At 41.4% G+C, this 15,192-nt stretch overlaps 1 protein-coding gene across 11 annotated transcripts in view; it reads right to left on the bottom strand.

The window, feature by feature from the left end:
- Positions 1–15,192, bottom strand: part of ABI1 (abl interactor 1) — a 77,375-nt gene that overhangs the window by 1,717 nt on the left and 60,466 nt on the right. For 3 of the 11 annotated variants that reach the window (XM_074534658.1, XM_074534626.1, XM_074534627.1), the window contains 6 exons: positions 12,981–13,121; positions 10,890–10,990; positions 9,892–9,966; positions 8,120–8,296; positions 5,191–5,277; positions 935–1,120 (listed from right to left, as the gene is read on the bottom strand). In XM_074534658.1, coding sequence (XP_074390759.1) covers positions 935–1,120; positions 5,191–5,277; positions 8,120–8,296; positions 9,892–9,966; positions 10,890–10,990; positions 12,981–13,121 — 767 coding nt within the window. The remainder of the gene's footprint in view (positions 1–934; positions 1,121–5,190; positions 5,278–8,119; positions 8,297–9,891; positions 9,967–10,889; positions 10,991–12,980; positions 13,122–15,192) is intronic. The other 8 variants (XM_074534642.1, XM_074534629.1, XM_074534654.1 and 5 more) reach the window with 5 other exon arrangements.

Below are 15,192 nucleotides of genomic sequence, written 5' to 3'. Positions count from 1 at the left end.
AGATTTCCCCAAGGAAAGAATGTTGCCACCACCAATGCTGGAGTTAAAAACTACCACTGTGAATATACAGACTTCAGACATCACAGCCTTAGCCTTCAAAAGTTAATATGGATTTATGCAATTGATCAGCTTTATGGATTCCAAGAATCCACTATTTTACACCTACATATAATCTCAGCTATCTGATGTCTTAATGCCTAGCATGCTATGCTGTATCAGTTATTTTCAACCCTTGGGTATGTCCTGCACACAGTCCAGCTCAAGTGAAGAGGGTACACAGGAGCTCTGCCACACCACAAGTACCTGTCCCCATTTTGTACTCACTGCAGCACCAGCCAGCTCATGAGAAAACTGGCAGCACTGCTGCTGACAAAATGGTCAGTGCTACAACACAGACAACTCCACTGGCAGGAAATCTGCTTGTCCATTATTTATGGGAAGAGACGTTTACTACGTGACTTCATACCTAAGCACAGTTCCGAGTCTGCTGATCTGGAGTCACTGATAAATCTCCAAGGAGACCTCAACATATTTCATAGCTCTAAGTCTAATAATGGACTCTAGTAATCCAGGCTGATGAGATAAACGCTTGGAATTTCTGACCATTTTGCAGAAATCTCTAGATGACTGCCCAGCAATCCTGAGGTAGGTACAGACAGTCCAGCTCATCAAAGATGAAAGCCATCCAATTTTTACATCTGCTTCCCATGAAGAAACTTGCTTTTGCACCCATTCTAGAATACCTGAATGCATTTTATAATTTGTCCAAAGCAGTATTATTAGGTGTAGACACAAGCTAAGGAAAGCATGGCTTGTGTTCTGACTTAGAAGGGACAATGACTGTTTTCATCAGACCCACACTAAGTCCTTCATTCCCTTCAGACACCATTAATCCCCTGATACTGCACTAACACAGCTGCAGTGCTTCTCTTACCTTTCTCTATGTAGTTTTTAGGTGCCCAAGCAGGATCTCCATCTGCATAGGGATCACTGTACTGCACAACAGCAGCCTCCTCATCCTCATAATCCACAGGTGGTGGGGGTGGAGGAGGAGGAGAGTCATCAAACATCGGCATCTCATCGGGGGGCGGCGGCGGGGGAGGAGTTGGGCTATCAGCAACTAGAAACATTTGGAGATTATTGTTTTCTCTTAAATCAAGACAGGGTGGAGATGCAAACAAACCTGAGGCTGAACACTGTAAATAAAAGAGCTGGAGGGACAACACACACAGCATGCACTATAATACCATGCACTGAGTAGAAACAGAGGCTTTGTATTAACAACTACAGCACACAACTCTATTGGTTATTAGTGGTCCAATCTATGTGTAAATGCTACTATAGTCAAAGCACATGCTGCGGGGCATAAGCTGAACATCAGCAGAGAGGAAAGCTTCCTGCTCCAATGTCCATGCGCTGCAGCGGGAGCTATGGAGGACTCAGTGGCACCCTCTGAGCCAGGCAGCAACAGCCCCTGACTGGGCCAGCAGCTTGACTGGCTTTTAACAAATCCTTTGTCTGAACAGTCACTTCAATTTACTTCTGAACACTGCTTCCTTGGATTCCTTCTCTCTCAGAGCTAGCATTAGGGAACAAAAAGATCTGGTGTGGATCATAAATACTAGTCTCTTCCCTTTTTTAAGATTTAACCAGGTAAGAGGAAGCCAAGTAATCCTTCTGCAGAAGAAAAGCTTTGTACAGATCCTTATCTTGCAGGCTAGTTTGTGTGTGTGACATTCAGGAATCAATAAATGAAAAACAACGACAGGCAGCTGCTGCTCTTAGAGAAAAAGTGCTCAAGGAATTAAATGTATAATCCAAAATGTCAAATCCCTGCCCTGAGATTCTCCAATCAGCACAGTTACAAGTTGCTTTGGGAAAGGGAAAAAGAGAAAGGCATTATGGTACAAATCACTTTTTAAATCAGTTCATTAAATTAGTTTCCAGTAACGTTGACAGCAGCTGGCAGCAAAACAGAGAGATGGCACACTCAGATGCAGGACATCAAGTCCCTCATGCTATTCCTAGGGAGATGTGGTCCACTACACATGGCCCTGGTGTAAGCACTATGAAGCCACAAGTTACTGAAAGGAAGCTACTGTTACTGACATCAGTTTGGTTACATAGCAACACAGACTCATTTTCAAGAGATCTGGGATTCTGCACACTGAAAACATAGGCTGAAAACCACTGCTCTAGGCAGGGTTTGATGGAACAAGGCATCAGGCCTCAGAATGTGCAGCTCCAGCACACAAATTCTGAAAAGAAAGCCAAGCAACAGAGAAAGACCAACACTGCACTGAATGAAGCTTTGACAACTGATAGTTACAATGGCACTGGAGATTAGAAATTGGGGTTTTGTTTGCTTAAACACTTTTTACTTTTGGCTGGTCACTACCCTAGTGTGACATAACCTTTGCTCTTCAGCCCCATGCCCCTGACAAGGGACTTGGGTACAGCTCCCCTGTCCTGTGTGGGTCAGGCTGGCTGCACTGGGACAGCTCTGGCACCTGCTGCCAGGGGCAAAAGGGGGCAGGAGCTGCTGGGGCAGGTTCTGCCTCAGCCCAGGCACCCAGCCTGCTCCCTTCCCCTGAAGGGCCAATTCTTCACCTGCAAGCCCAGCTCCTCTTCAACTTGACCAGCTGAGCTGAACACCCCACAGCTCTCTGCATCAGTAAGACTGGCTGCCACTGTATTTATTAGTGACTCCTTTCCCACACAGAAGCCCATTTGTGTCACTTGGAGACAGACTAACAAAGTCTTTGGTGGAGTGAATGCTACGTCCTGCCCGTTACTGAATAGCACTCACAGACAGGCTTCATTAATCCACCACAGACACATGACAACACTGTTTATGAATGGACTGGTTTTGTGCTGCAGTTTAGCACATCTTCCACAAATGTATTTCTCTCCTTAGTTTCTGTCTGCAGCCAGGGGAAAAAAAAAAACAGAGTTGAAACAACAATCATTTGAGATCTTGAGAAATCCTTACCTTAAAAAAATTTTTTTATAAATTTTAAATGCAAAAAAAGTTACATTTATTCAACAATGAAGCTGCATATTTGAAAAGGAAAGAGAGCAGGAAATGCAAGTGTGAAAGCACCAAGACATACTCTAACTGAGATGCAGTGCAGGAACTGCAAGCTTTACAGGAAACATTTAAAACAATTCAACTTTGCATTTAAACAAAGGGAGAGAATGGAACAGAAAATTAGACAAGTGCCACTCCATTGAAGTATCCCCTTGCCTCCTGGACCTTAACCTAGACTTCTTCTGGTTCTAAACTGTGCCAGACTCTAGGACGGCATCACTTCTCCTAAGGGAGGGAAATAAAGCATGCAAAAAGCCACTTCAAATGAAAAAGGGTAAAGGGACAAGTATTTATATAGCTCCAAACTGAGATCTTCTCTTGTATGCATTCCCACCCTTGCTCTTTAAATGGGGACCAGCAGACTCCTTGTGAAAGGACTGGGTGTGAGAGTACAGCAACTTAAATCAGCTGTCCCTGAGCACCAGACACTGGAAAACCTCTCTGGAGGAGATGCTCACAGTTTGAACAGAGGAAAAAAAGAAGAGGCATTGCATAGTTTCTACACCCTCTACGTCCTTGTCCTCTGAAAGTAGCTCTCAAGCAGTCTGTTTTCCAAGCCTGCAGATCTCTATGATAAGGAAAGGACAAGTCTACCCACATCTCCCTAACAGCAGAGACTTCTTGAGTAAACCAGACTGATGAAAGTCCAGCACACAATGCCAAAACCCAAGAGCAGCCTCTAGAGCCAGCTCTGCTGAGCGTACGCGCAGGCTGCCGCACAGGCTCCAAGCCATACTCATTACAGAACTTTCCAACCCAAGGGACTATTAAAAGAAATAAAATAAAGAACAATTCCTATGACCAGATTTCAGGCTTCAGCTGTTATGCTGCAGTCTCATCCCCAAGTCAGCTTGCACAAGTCAGTCTGTCCCTTTCACCTCTGCTCTCCAAGGGCTGTGTTATCTCCAGGAGGACAATACTCAGAACAATTCAGAAGCAGGTGTCAATTTTCTCAAGTTTATCTGCAAGTGAAGATATTCTGTAACCTTCATCTTCAGCAGGTTTACCTCTACACTTACTATTTTGGAAAGGTTTTCAACACAATTTTGTGGCACACTATTCTACATCAATGTGATTCTTGCTGTTTACCTAGCACAGCACCAAAATACCTTCTTTTGGAGAGAGAACCAGAGAGATGTCTCTGATCTCATGGGGAATGCTCAGAAGACGACCACTTAAAAGCTCTAATGGGAAGCAGAACAGCAACACTACTCAGACCTGGGGTCCCTAAATGGATGTTGCAGCTATATAGCCAACTGTGTAGTAGTAGCCTCTGAGATCCTAGCAAATCTCAAAATGGTTCTCAAACATTTTAAAAGCATTTTTTAGTTCATACTCTATCTAAATAATATTTAATCTGTTGTTTACAGAACTGCAACAAACTCCAACTGAAAAGGATACCTCCAGATCAGGAACATGACTCTACACCTGCACTAGCACTTGAGACAGTAACACTCACCTGGAGGGAATCAAGCAGTAATGGTAAAAGCAGAGTTACCAGTATAAACACAGCACCTCTTACACACCTAACAAGCAGAGCTATGCTGCTAGAGGCTCAGCAGGGAAATAGAACAGAAAGAAATGGAGAATGAAAGGCTACTGAGAGGAGAGATGCCTTACAAGCTCCTTTGTAATGCATTAGGTCTTAAGACTGCACGTTTTCAATTGACTGTACAGCTTGCTGAAAAATGCTACAGCATTGGAATCAATGGTTACACATTACATGTTCTGACAGTCTACAGAAGCCTTTCTAATAAAAACTAATCAATTATCCCTACTGAAAAAGGCAGGGTGATTCAACATGAAATTAGTATTTTCAATTAAAATACAATTTTATATTCACACCAAACATATGCCACATTTCACACTGTACTTCTGTAATAAATTTGCAGTTCAGGACTTAAATGGGTCAGTAATAATCATGCACGTGTTATAAATATTGAAGAGTGTGCCCTTCAGCTCCAATAGCATATTGACACTAGAATGCAAGATGGTATTAGCTTCTGGAAAAGGAAACAAAATAGAGTCTGACTTGCCAGCCATGCATGCTAGAAGAGAGTAGGCTCTACCCTTTAACAGCTCAGCTTGTCCAAACTTACTGTTTTCCTGCACCCTGGCCACGAAGCCTGTGAGAGGTATCTGTGGAGTCAACTGAGGCATAGGGGGAGGGGGTGGAGCAATAGAAACTGGTAGCAACACACACACCATATGGGGAAAGTCAAATGGACAAAGGAAAAAAAAAAGGGAACAAACAAAAGCAGCCGTCAGTAACGAGGACCACAAAACAAAGTATGTAAAGAACAACAAGAACACACACACACAAGAACCTTCTTCAAGCTTGTGTTTCCAACAAGGCTGAATTCGTGGTTAGCCAATGGAGGACCAAAAGCAAAGCATGCCCGTGTTCAGCCAGGGAACAGCTGAATAAAGTGCAGGCTGCGTGGCTGGAAGCTCACAGGGTGCATGTGAAGGTTCCTGCTCTGTCACACATTTTGTGCGCTCACCTGGGGAGCACAGAAAATTGAGCTTTTGTCTTGCTGCTAAATAAGGATTACTCAATTTAGCAGTTCTCTTTTCCAAGCGAGCTACTAGAAGTAGAGGTGATGTTTTGCAGGATTCTGGACTCCCTCTCTAAAATCAAAGTGGAACCTGTATCAAGTGCAGCAAAGCAGCACTGACACAGAGCAAAGGCAACTTTTGCAAGGGGCACAATGTTCCAGCATCAACACTCCGCATTCACACAGAGAGCACCTCCCACCACTGGGCTCTGCTGGGACTGGGGCAATCAGATAGCTTACTGCAGTTTTGTTTTTCTCAAAAACAGGACCTTGTTGCTTGCTGGTAGAAAAAAACAGATGGGTCTAGAGCAGAGTGGAGCTTTATGAAGCCTTCTGTGGTGAGAAGGCACCCAGCAACCTAAAAGGCTGGCAAAGGCTTCAACAGCTCTGAGTGGCTACACGAGCATGTAGAGCTGCCCAGGAAGCCCATGCAATCTTATTTTCTGTGAAATATGTGCCTGTCTGGTGAGTAATGAGACCTGTGACCACACCTGTGCTCAGAGACACTGGGCTGGCAGCCCCAGTGCTCAACTGCTCCCTGCACAGGTAGGGAATGGGAGCAGTCAGGCAAGCCACCCAAACTATCAGCTCTGGAAGGACATCTCCCCCTTAAGTGCAGGCAATGAAAAGCATAAAACAAAACTCCACCCAGAAACTCAACAAAACATCAACTCATTTGTTTATACAGTGTCCCTTCTCAGTGGAATGCAAGAATTTCTCTTGCACTGGAGCAAGAGAAATTCCAGTGAAGGTGGGAATTCAGCATGGTAATAAATCCAGTTGGAACCAAATTTGAAAGAGGTTCTGTTCTTCCAAGTAAGCAACAGTTTTAAATAAAGCTTTAACTAAGATTAATGTTTGATGAATTAAAATGAAGCATTTAGTTCATTACAAAACCAATAATCAAATAAACTGTATGGGATAAATCATTGATAAAAACAGAACAGTGTCTCACAAAATTGAAGTAAACATCTAAAAAAAACCAGAGCATTTGTTAGCATGAAAAGTAAAATCTTAAGGCAACATGGGACCTGGGTTTAATGTCAAGACAGTAGCACTAAAAAAATAATCACCAGTTACAGAAACAGAGGAAAACAGTTTCAAGTAGCAAAACACACCCATCAAAATACTGTTTAAAAAATGCTGACCATCAGTATTTTGAAAACACCAGAGAGGCTAGATTAAGAAACAGCACCTGCATTTGAGCAAAAAATTGCTTTGGACAAATGTAAACATTCAGAAAAAGTGGTGTGCACAGCATTTAAGACAACTGAACTATTCCCAGAAGTAAAACCCTGTTTATTTAATGGAACTCAACTGTTCGGGCAGGAGGGAGTTTCTGTTGTTATGGTGAATTAATTTGGAGGAATGAGAATGTGGAGGAAAATGAAATGCTAGTATGGGTGAGCAGGAGTAGGAGGAAAATCAGGTTTGGAAAAAAAGAAAAGATAGATACTGTGTCTGCATATAAAAATACTTTCTTACAAATGTAATACTTCTAAACTACTCAGAAAACTCTTCACTTTGGTGTCCCAAATATTTTAAAAGCATTCTTTTCTTAAGAGTAAGTACACAACAGCAAACACTGGTCTAAAGAGATCTTGAATCCAAACATCAACATTTCTTTTCAAAAGAAACATTCCTCTGAAGTTTAAAGACTTGGCATTCTGAACACTACCAAGAAAAAAACATTATACAACTACCACTGCTCGATGTGTACTTGATCAAAATTGATGGAAATGGCAACGAAAAAGTTTCCTGATAGAGCTTCCTACCAGCAGCCAAGATCCTTATTTTACAGATCTTTCTGCAGGGAACCTTGTTTGCCCTTCTGGGGTAGGAAGGCAGGAGGCTGCTGACTAAAACCTGCTCACTTGCCCATGGTATCCATCCCTTCCTTCATCTCCTGCAGATGCTCCTACTAGTGTGAAAGCAGAGAAGCTGTCTGCTAAAAGAGAGAGACTGAGCTCTTTAACAGTCAAGCTTAAAGAAAAGAACAAAGGAGAAACTTGGAATCAGGAAGGGATTTAAGAAAGACACAGAGACAGGGAGGAACTGTGTGACAGGAACATGAACATTGTGCTCAGTATTCTTTTGCCACCATCCAAATAGTGGGGGAGTGTACTCCAATCGCCTTAGGTCTTCCACAAAAAACTGACCCTTGGCTTAGTTTGTGTTCTCCAAGCACACCTGAAATGCCAGGTATAATGTGCCTATAATTAGACAGGCAATCCTAATAATTTCTTCTCATGAGTAACAGCAAACAAGTCAGGGGGGAAAACAGTATAATTGCATATAGTGCAATCACTGTGCAATTTCAATATGGTTTTTCTTGTTTGTTTTTCCTTCTATTTCAGGAAAGAAAGTCGTAATCTCATTGATGCTTTTCATAAATGAATTAAAATGCCATGCATGCTTTTACAATCATTTTGCTCAAAACAGTTTGTGATTTCAGAGCGCAGCAGCTTACTTGAATTTTGAGAATAAAGAGGCCCGCCATTAACATGAGGTTGAGCAGAGAATGGGGCAGTCACAGAAGGATTCCGTCTGTATCCACCAGAAGATGCTGAAGAAGTGGTAGAGTTGTGTCGTGAGATTTGCCTGGTCATTGTGCCATACTGGGAACCAGGAGCTGAACCAGGAGCAGCTGAAAAGCATTAGCCAGAGGAACCAAGGACAAGACTTAAGCAGAGCATTACTTGGGATAGAACGCAGAAAACAGAAAAAGTCCAGAACGTGGAAAATACTTGATTACAGCTCTCCAACAATTTAAGATCAGTAACAGGCAATTAACAGAAAAAACAAACATCCCCATTACAATCAATAATGAGAAAAAACACACAGAACATAAACCAACACTCATATAAAGGGCATTGAGAAATGCTGAGAGTACTTTGAGACTGGATTGGACTGGAAAACTGAATCCAATTCTTAAGTGTATCTCAATTATACTACATGCAATAATACCCTTTATTAAAGAGCACACAGAAAAAAAAATCCACATTCTGCTCAAAACAAATTATTTCAATTGCAAAGCTGAACGTGCCCCCAATATAATATAAAACAACACTCTGACAAAACCAGTGAAACAAATGTCATGAGCTTCAGACATTTGGCACATTTATCAATCATATTTGCTGGTTGTGCTTTTATATTGATGGAATTTGTACTAACAAATCACAATCACCAATTCCAGCTGACAAAGATGTCATTTGTTCTTCATGATAAACACCCATATTTACCTTCCACCTACTGGATGCACAAAACTTCAAGGTTAACAAAACAGTTTAAGTTCTTTCAGATTAACCTCTGACAGAAAGAAAATCACACCTTGCAAACTAATGAATCTCACTCATTGTAGTTGCATGAATTAACACAATTCTTAAATGCAAAAATTAGTTTGCAATAAAGTGTTTTGTGCTTTTATATACATATATTATATAATTACATAAGACACAAACAGCAAGCAGACAGAAGTTTGCAGTCCTGTGATGCTATCCAAAGTCATTTTCACTTAGCATTTCAGTAAGGGAGAGTGCAAAGGGTTACGTGGGTCAAAGCCTCCAAAGCTAGTTTCATAACTCAATCAATTATTCTTGTCATCAGCTTGTGACAGGAAAGGGTGGGGTATTTTTTCCTGTCTATTTTCAAAAGTACTACTTTTAGATCCCACCCTAACTGCTGTATGTAGTGCTTGAAGCAATTTTTCAAGAACTGCTAGTTCATATCCTCAAGTCTTCCAGTTTGACACCTGCCTGCAGCATTATGGAATCAAAGCCAAGCTACTGTGACAGACACTTGTGCTTCCCAGTCACTTTGTGCCCACAGAATAGAACACACACATCACCCTACACATAAACTACCATTTCTGAACTAGAGTGCAACTGCTGTGACTTAGCTTCTGCTGCAGGAGTTACACAGCCTAATGCCAATATTCAAGCAGATTCTGAGATCTTATAGATCAAATTAATTGGATCTTAGCTTAATTGAGAGCAGATTTCAAGCAACTAGCAGCTTTTTTTCCATACCTAGTGCATTTAGCTTCAGAGGCTTTAAACACAGGAAATTAGTGGAGATTAGATTTGTGGAAAAAAAAAACAAAAAAAATCCCAGAACTGATTTTTGTAATAAAATCACGTAGGTCCCACTACAGAAGAAAAACCCCTCACTGAGTTCATTAGGAAGAGGTGATTATTGATTATGCAGCATGTCTGCAATCACTTCAGCATTGTCAAGTCTCACCTATCAGACTGCCCATCGGGAGAGGTGGAGGCAGTGGTGGTGCTGGCGGGGCTCCAGGAGGAACAGAAATGTGTGCTAATAAAATAGTTTATATTCCTAATTAGGCCATATTATTAAAAATTTTTTAAAAAAGTACAGGCACTTGATAGGCTTCCCAAACAAATATAAAAATTCTACTTCTGTTAACTAATACCAATTCAGACCCTGATCCTATCCAGGGTTCTGTACATGCTAATCTTTATTCTCATTGACTTTTATGGGATGCCAGATGATAGTAAGATTTCATGCCTATTTATACCACTGCAGGACCAGAAAATGTCCTGGAAAAGGAAAGCCTACATGTATAAAAGGAAATGAAGACTTGTCATCCAAGAAACAGAGAAATCTCTGCAACAGCAAAATTACATTACACCAAAACTCCACTATTCTCTTTTGTGTCTCATGGGCTTGCAAAACACAAAGTCAGTGACTGGGCTGGTTTATTACAAGATAATAACAGTAAAGAAGGACCCTACCCAATCTTATCATTCATCATTATTAAATACAAGGTAGTGTGCCTCCAACACTGAGATCCCTCAAGATTCTTTCCCCACAGATGGCAAGTTAGCAGAGTATTTCAGAAGCCAGTATTTCCCATTAAACATGTACATAGTTGCTGCTGCTCTCAGGCCATCCAGAAATGCCAAAGTGCAGACACATTTAAAGTTACAGTTAAGCTTTAAAAGGATACATTTGTCTTTTACTCCCCTTTTACACCCTTGATTGCCTTGTAAAAACATGGACCAGCAAAGGTATTTTAACCATCCATTATTCAGTAACTGACTGTCCTGCAACTACTCTTGGTAAAGAATTAAAACTTTAGACATCACTCAGCACTCATAAGTGATTTCCTGAGTAGGACTGTAGCTCAGGACAGTTTGTAGCCCACCATGTTGAGTGAGAGTCCCTGTGCAAACACAAGGAAGCAGCAGCAGCCAGCAGGGAGGGGTCCCACATACCTGGCCCGATGGTCGGTGGTGACGGGGTAGGCACGGCAATGGGAATGCCAATACTGCTGCTGCCACTGTTCTCCCGGCTGCCACTTCCTCCACTGCTGCCACTGTGTGGAGGGATAGAATGTAAGAAAAGAGTGCAGAAGGTAGTCTCACACCTGAGGGGTTGCAGCGGCACTAATGACCAAAGATTAGGAACAGCCCTGCCCTTAATAGGCCATAGCTGTGCCAATAAGAAGAGAGTGCTACAAAAGGGTGGGTTAGCTGGGGAGGAGAGAGCTGGAGTTTGTTGGTTGTGCTGTGGAGAAGGAGTTAGTGCTGTGAGGAGCTGACCGTGAAAAATCATCCAGAAGGTATGGAAGATTTACGATAAGGTGACAACACCACTGCACAAGAAAAACACAAGTATGAGCATCTCCTACAAAAGCATGTCAACAGCCACACTTCTTGTGTGAGCTCTTCCAGCCTAACTCAATTACAGACTCTTGAAAAACTCCCTATTAAATGTCTCCGTCTTTACCTACAATTGCATACAGATAATCAAGTCTGGATGCATTACATTCCTAATAAATGGAATTAGCTAAGCTGATAAACATCACCATGAATAAAATGTGCAATTAAACGCTTCAAGAAATTAAAAGGTAATCAACCATGCAAGTTCTAGGCAATGGAGTAACAACTGCAGGGCCCTTGTAATAGTTGAAAGTAATATGCTGGGGCTGGACAACTTCATGGATAAACTCTAAATAATTATTTAAGATTAATTATGTTGTCAGCTGAAGGAACATTTCCTCTACTCAGAGCAGAAGTTTAGATTGCTAAGTTTTCAATTGAGAATGGATATGATAAACCACCTGGGGTGGGGTGTGGGGCATGGTTGCTTAATTTTCTGCATATCTAACACTCTCCACTACCCATGCTTATGTATAAGTTTGTTTCTAAGACAGTCTGAAAGTTAACAGTACAGCCAGCTCAAAATTTGCCTAACTAATGTTATATGATATGCAAATCAGAGGCCAGCAATGCAAAACATAGTAAACTATTGGATAACATTTCTAGACGTGCTTTTGGAGGCTGTAACATTTATTTTCTTAGAAGGAAATGAAAAAGAATCAAAATTCAGGCAGAATCTATCCTTATTTGTATCTAAGAGCACTCCTTAGTTTAACTCTTGAATTTATATGCATTAAATGGCTAATGTAAAGGTAACTAAGCACATAAGATGTTTTGAAGCCAAAACTTCATTTTAGTTCATCCATATTAATTAAGAGTACTCAGTGAAGTTCTAGTTTATGTACCACTCATGGATAGCTATAAATCAGTCAAGAGTCAAGTGCAAACCATTCAAATATATCTCTTCAGAAAATAACATTACAAAAAAAGAAAATCAGTGATGTGAAATGGAAGCCAAGATAATTCCTTCAAAATTAGTGTTCTGTCTGCTGAAGACCTTGATCCTGTCACCATGGTTGCAGCTGAATTTCTGACTGCAGCCTACATAAAAGAAGATCTTGTGAGATGGGAGTGAGGAGCATTCACAGTAGCCAGCTAAACAGACTAACGAGATCCTCATGCAGCGACATTTAGAAGTTATTTAAGTCTGACAGTATTTCATATCACCAACTGTGTCTAAAATACTCTCTCAGTCCCTGTTAGTGACCTACCATGTTTAACTGCCTACTGGGAGTTTTTAAGATAAGAAAAATATTAAGAAAGAAGCTCTCTAAAATACAAGCTAACCTTTTAACTACATTGAATTCTTTGATCTGTTTTTTCCCCTGCAGTCTGAAGCCTGTGATAAAAATCAAATTGAAAAAAAATGAACTCACTCAAGAGCCACAGAGAAACATTTAGCCTTGCAATTCAAGAAGAAAATAACAAGTTTTAAAAAGCTACACTCAGAATACTGAATATGAAGGCACTTCTTCATGTTTGGAAGTCAGCAATGCAGTAAAGCTTTGCTGATGCAATGGTAGAATAACTCACCTTTTGGCCTTTCAACAAAAAGCCAAGAGGCACAAAGCTTCAAGGCTTTTCTGTGACTTAGTAAGCATTGCCTTGCCAGGCAGGAGAGAGTTACTGTGGCAAACAGCCTACCTGTGTGTCCGTGGTCTCTGGTTCAAGGAAGCTGTCCTGCCTGGACTGTGCTGACTGCCCAGCCTGGCAGGGCTGGTCATGTAATCATTCGGGACTGTTGGCGGCTTGACTGGCTCCAGGGTTTTGTAAGGAGTATTGCGTCTGGTCAAGGAAAAAAAGATTTGAAGACAGAGAGATAAAGAAACAGAAGATTAGAAGGATAAATAAGTGAAGTTGTAAATCCATTTGTTTTCTAAATCTTTTGTTAAAGATCATGGCAGCAACCCTCACTGCGACATAGTAAAATTCCAACAGGCAGCGTAGACAGGTCACACTCAACAGCCCAAAGTACTCTTACATAGATCCATACAAGCTGGCCTACAGCACACAGACTGGTCAAAAAAGCCAAAACTAAACTATCCACCTGAAATACATTATTTGAGCAACCTAACACACAATAGCTACATCTGCATAACACTCTGGGTAAACAGTCAGCACATGACAAATTTTTTGTTGTACTAATCTCTTCTTCCCTCCCCCCTTTCCCTTGCCATCAGAATCCTTTCCAAAAGTACTCTTGGCTAAAGGTATTCATCTCATTAAGACATCACCAAGGCTGAATCAAGATTCACAGAACAAGTGACATTTGCAATCACCAGTACTTCTCCTAGGAGCACTGCTTCACACAGTAATCAAGCAACCTCATCTCACATAAGCAGATCTGGAAGTGCCTCATAGATGAGCTTCATTGTCTCCATTTTGTGGCCCAAGAAAGCGAAGCCCAGAGAACTCCAACTGAGCAGGCTGCATCAAGTCAGAAATATAACACCGATCTTTTGAGATGTATTTACCAGACCCATTACTGCCATAAGAACAGCGCATTAATTGCACTGAATCGCAGAGCTCTTCAGTTCTCAGCAGTAACTGACAGGTCCATTGCAAAACACAGAATTTGGCAATGCATCAGAGCTAAGCAAAACCAAAAATACTGAACTGCTGGCATTTAATAATTTGTTCAATTACTGGTTATAACAGAGTTGCTAAGTTATACAGTTTCCTGGTATTTTAAGAAACTTACTGACTTTCTCTCTACAGTGTGAAAAGCAACAGTACTAAACTTACTTTTCAAGGTTATTTCAGTAACAGTCTTCCCTATCATTTTTATTTGGTAGTCTTTAGATCTCTACTGCTTACAACCAGAATACAAAATTTCTTCTTTTTTCAACAACTGATCTCTTTTGGCAGATCTATAGGTGGTGACACCCTGCATATTAAAATCATCTAGAGTTCTTCATATAGACAAGTTAATTTACAAACACCACAGTGTCTGGAAACAGTTACAGTATTTCCACTTTTTTCTTTAAGAGGTTTCAATAATAAATTGTTATAGATGGAAGACAAAGAACTGTTACAGATGGAAGACTGTTCAGAGCTCCCCACCTCACTGTCCTCCAGTGTTTCAGGGCCATGCTGGGAGCCCTTGCCACCAGGGAGAGCTACAGGGAGCCCAGAGCCTTGCTTTGATCCAGGACCCTCAAGGAATGACTTCAACTACTCCCACTACATCCAGTTCCAGCAATTCACTTATTCTTCCATGGTACTTCAAACCAGAGCACCCAATGATTTCCACAATCTCTCTCTGATCCTCTGAAGAGACCCCTGCTTACTTCATCCCCTTTTGCTTTTCACTTTTCCACACTTCCATGCAGGACTCCCTTTAGATAGTCCTGCCCTGGAGGGACAAGCTGCACAACAGGCAGCACCTACTTAAAGACCAATGTTGCACACTAAGCTGATTCTGGTTTTACATACTTATCTCTGTTTTCTGGATCAAAGGGAGCAGAGTAGCATCCTTGTGGTTTTTAGCGATTTTTTCCTGCATAAATTAGGGTAAGTCATGCCTGTGATATTTCATGCCTTGGCAGAACACGGCTGCTCAAGACAAGAACTGTACTTCCTGAACAAGAAGGGCAGATAGAAATCTCTCTTACAAACCCACATTATTCCTCCCCCTCAGCCAACTGCTGCCGCTTGTCAAGCTCATCTGGAAATGACATTCAGCTGATTAATCCTTATCAGGCACCAGCCAAGGCAACCAAACAGCTCTGGCTTGTTCAGGGGGGAGTACTGAGAGAGACAGCTCACCGGTACATCAACGCTTCTGTTTCAGTAGCAAGCATCCAAGAGGACATGAAAGTGCTACCCAGGTTCCCAGAACTGATAAACAACTCTC

Source organism: Zonotrichia albicollis, chromosome 1, assembly GCF_047830755.1.
Source record: "Zonotrichia albicollis isolate bZonAlb1 chromosome 1, bZonAlb1.hap1, whole genome shotgun sequence".
NCBI classification, from domain to species: domain Eukaryota; kingdom Metazoa; phylum Chordata; class Aves; order Passeriformes; family Passerellidae; genus Zonotrichia; species Zonotrichia albicollis.
The sequence above is the reverse complement of the archived record's forward strand: the minus strand, read 5'-3'. Positions and strand labels throughout refer to the sequence as shown.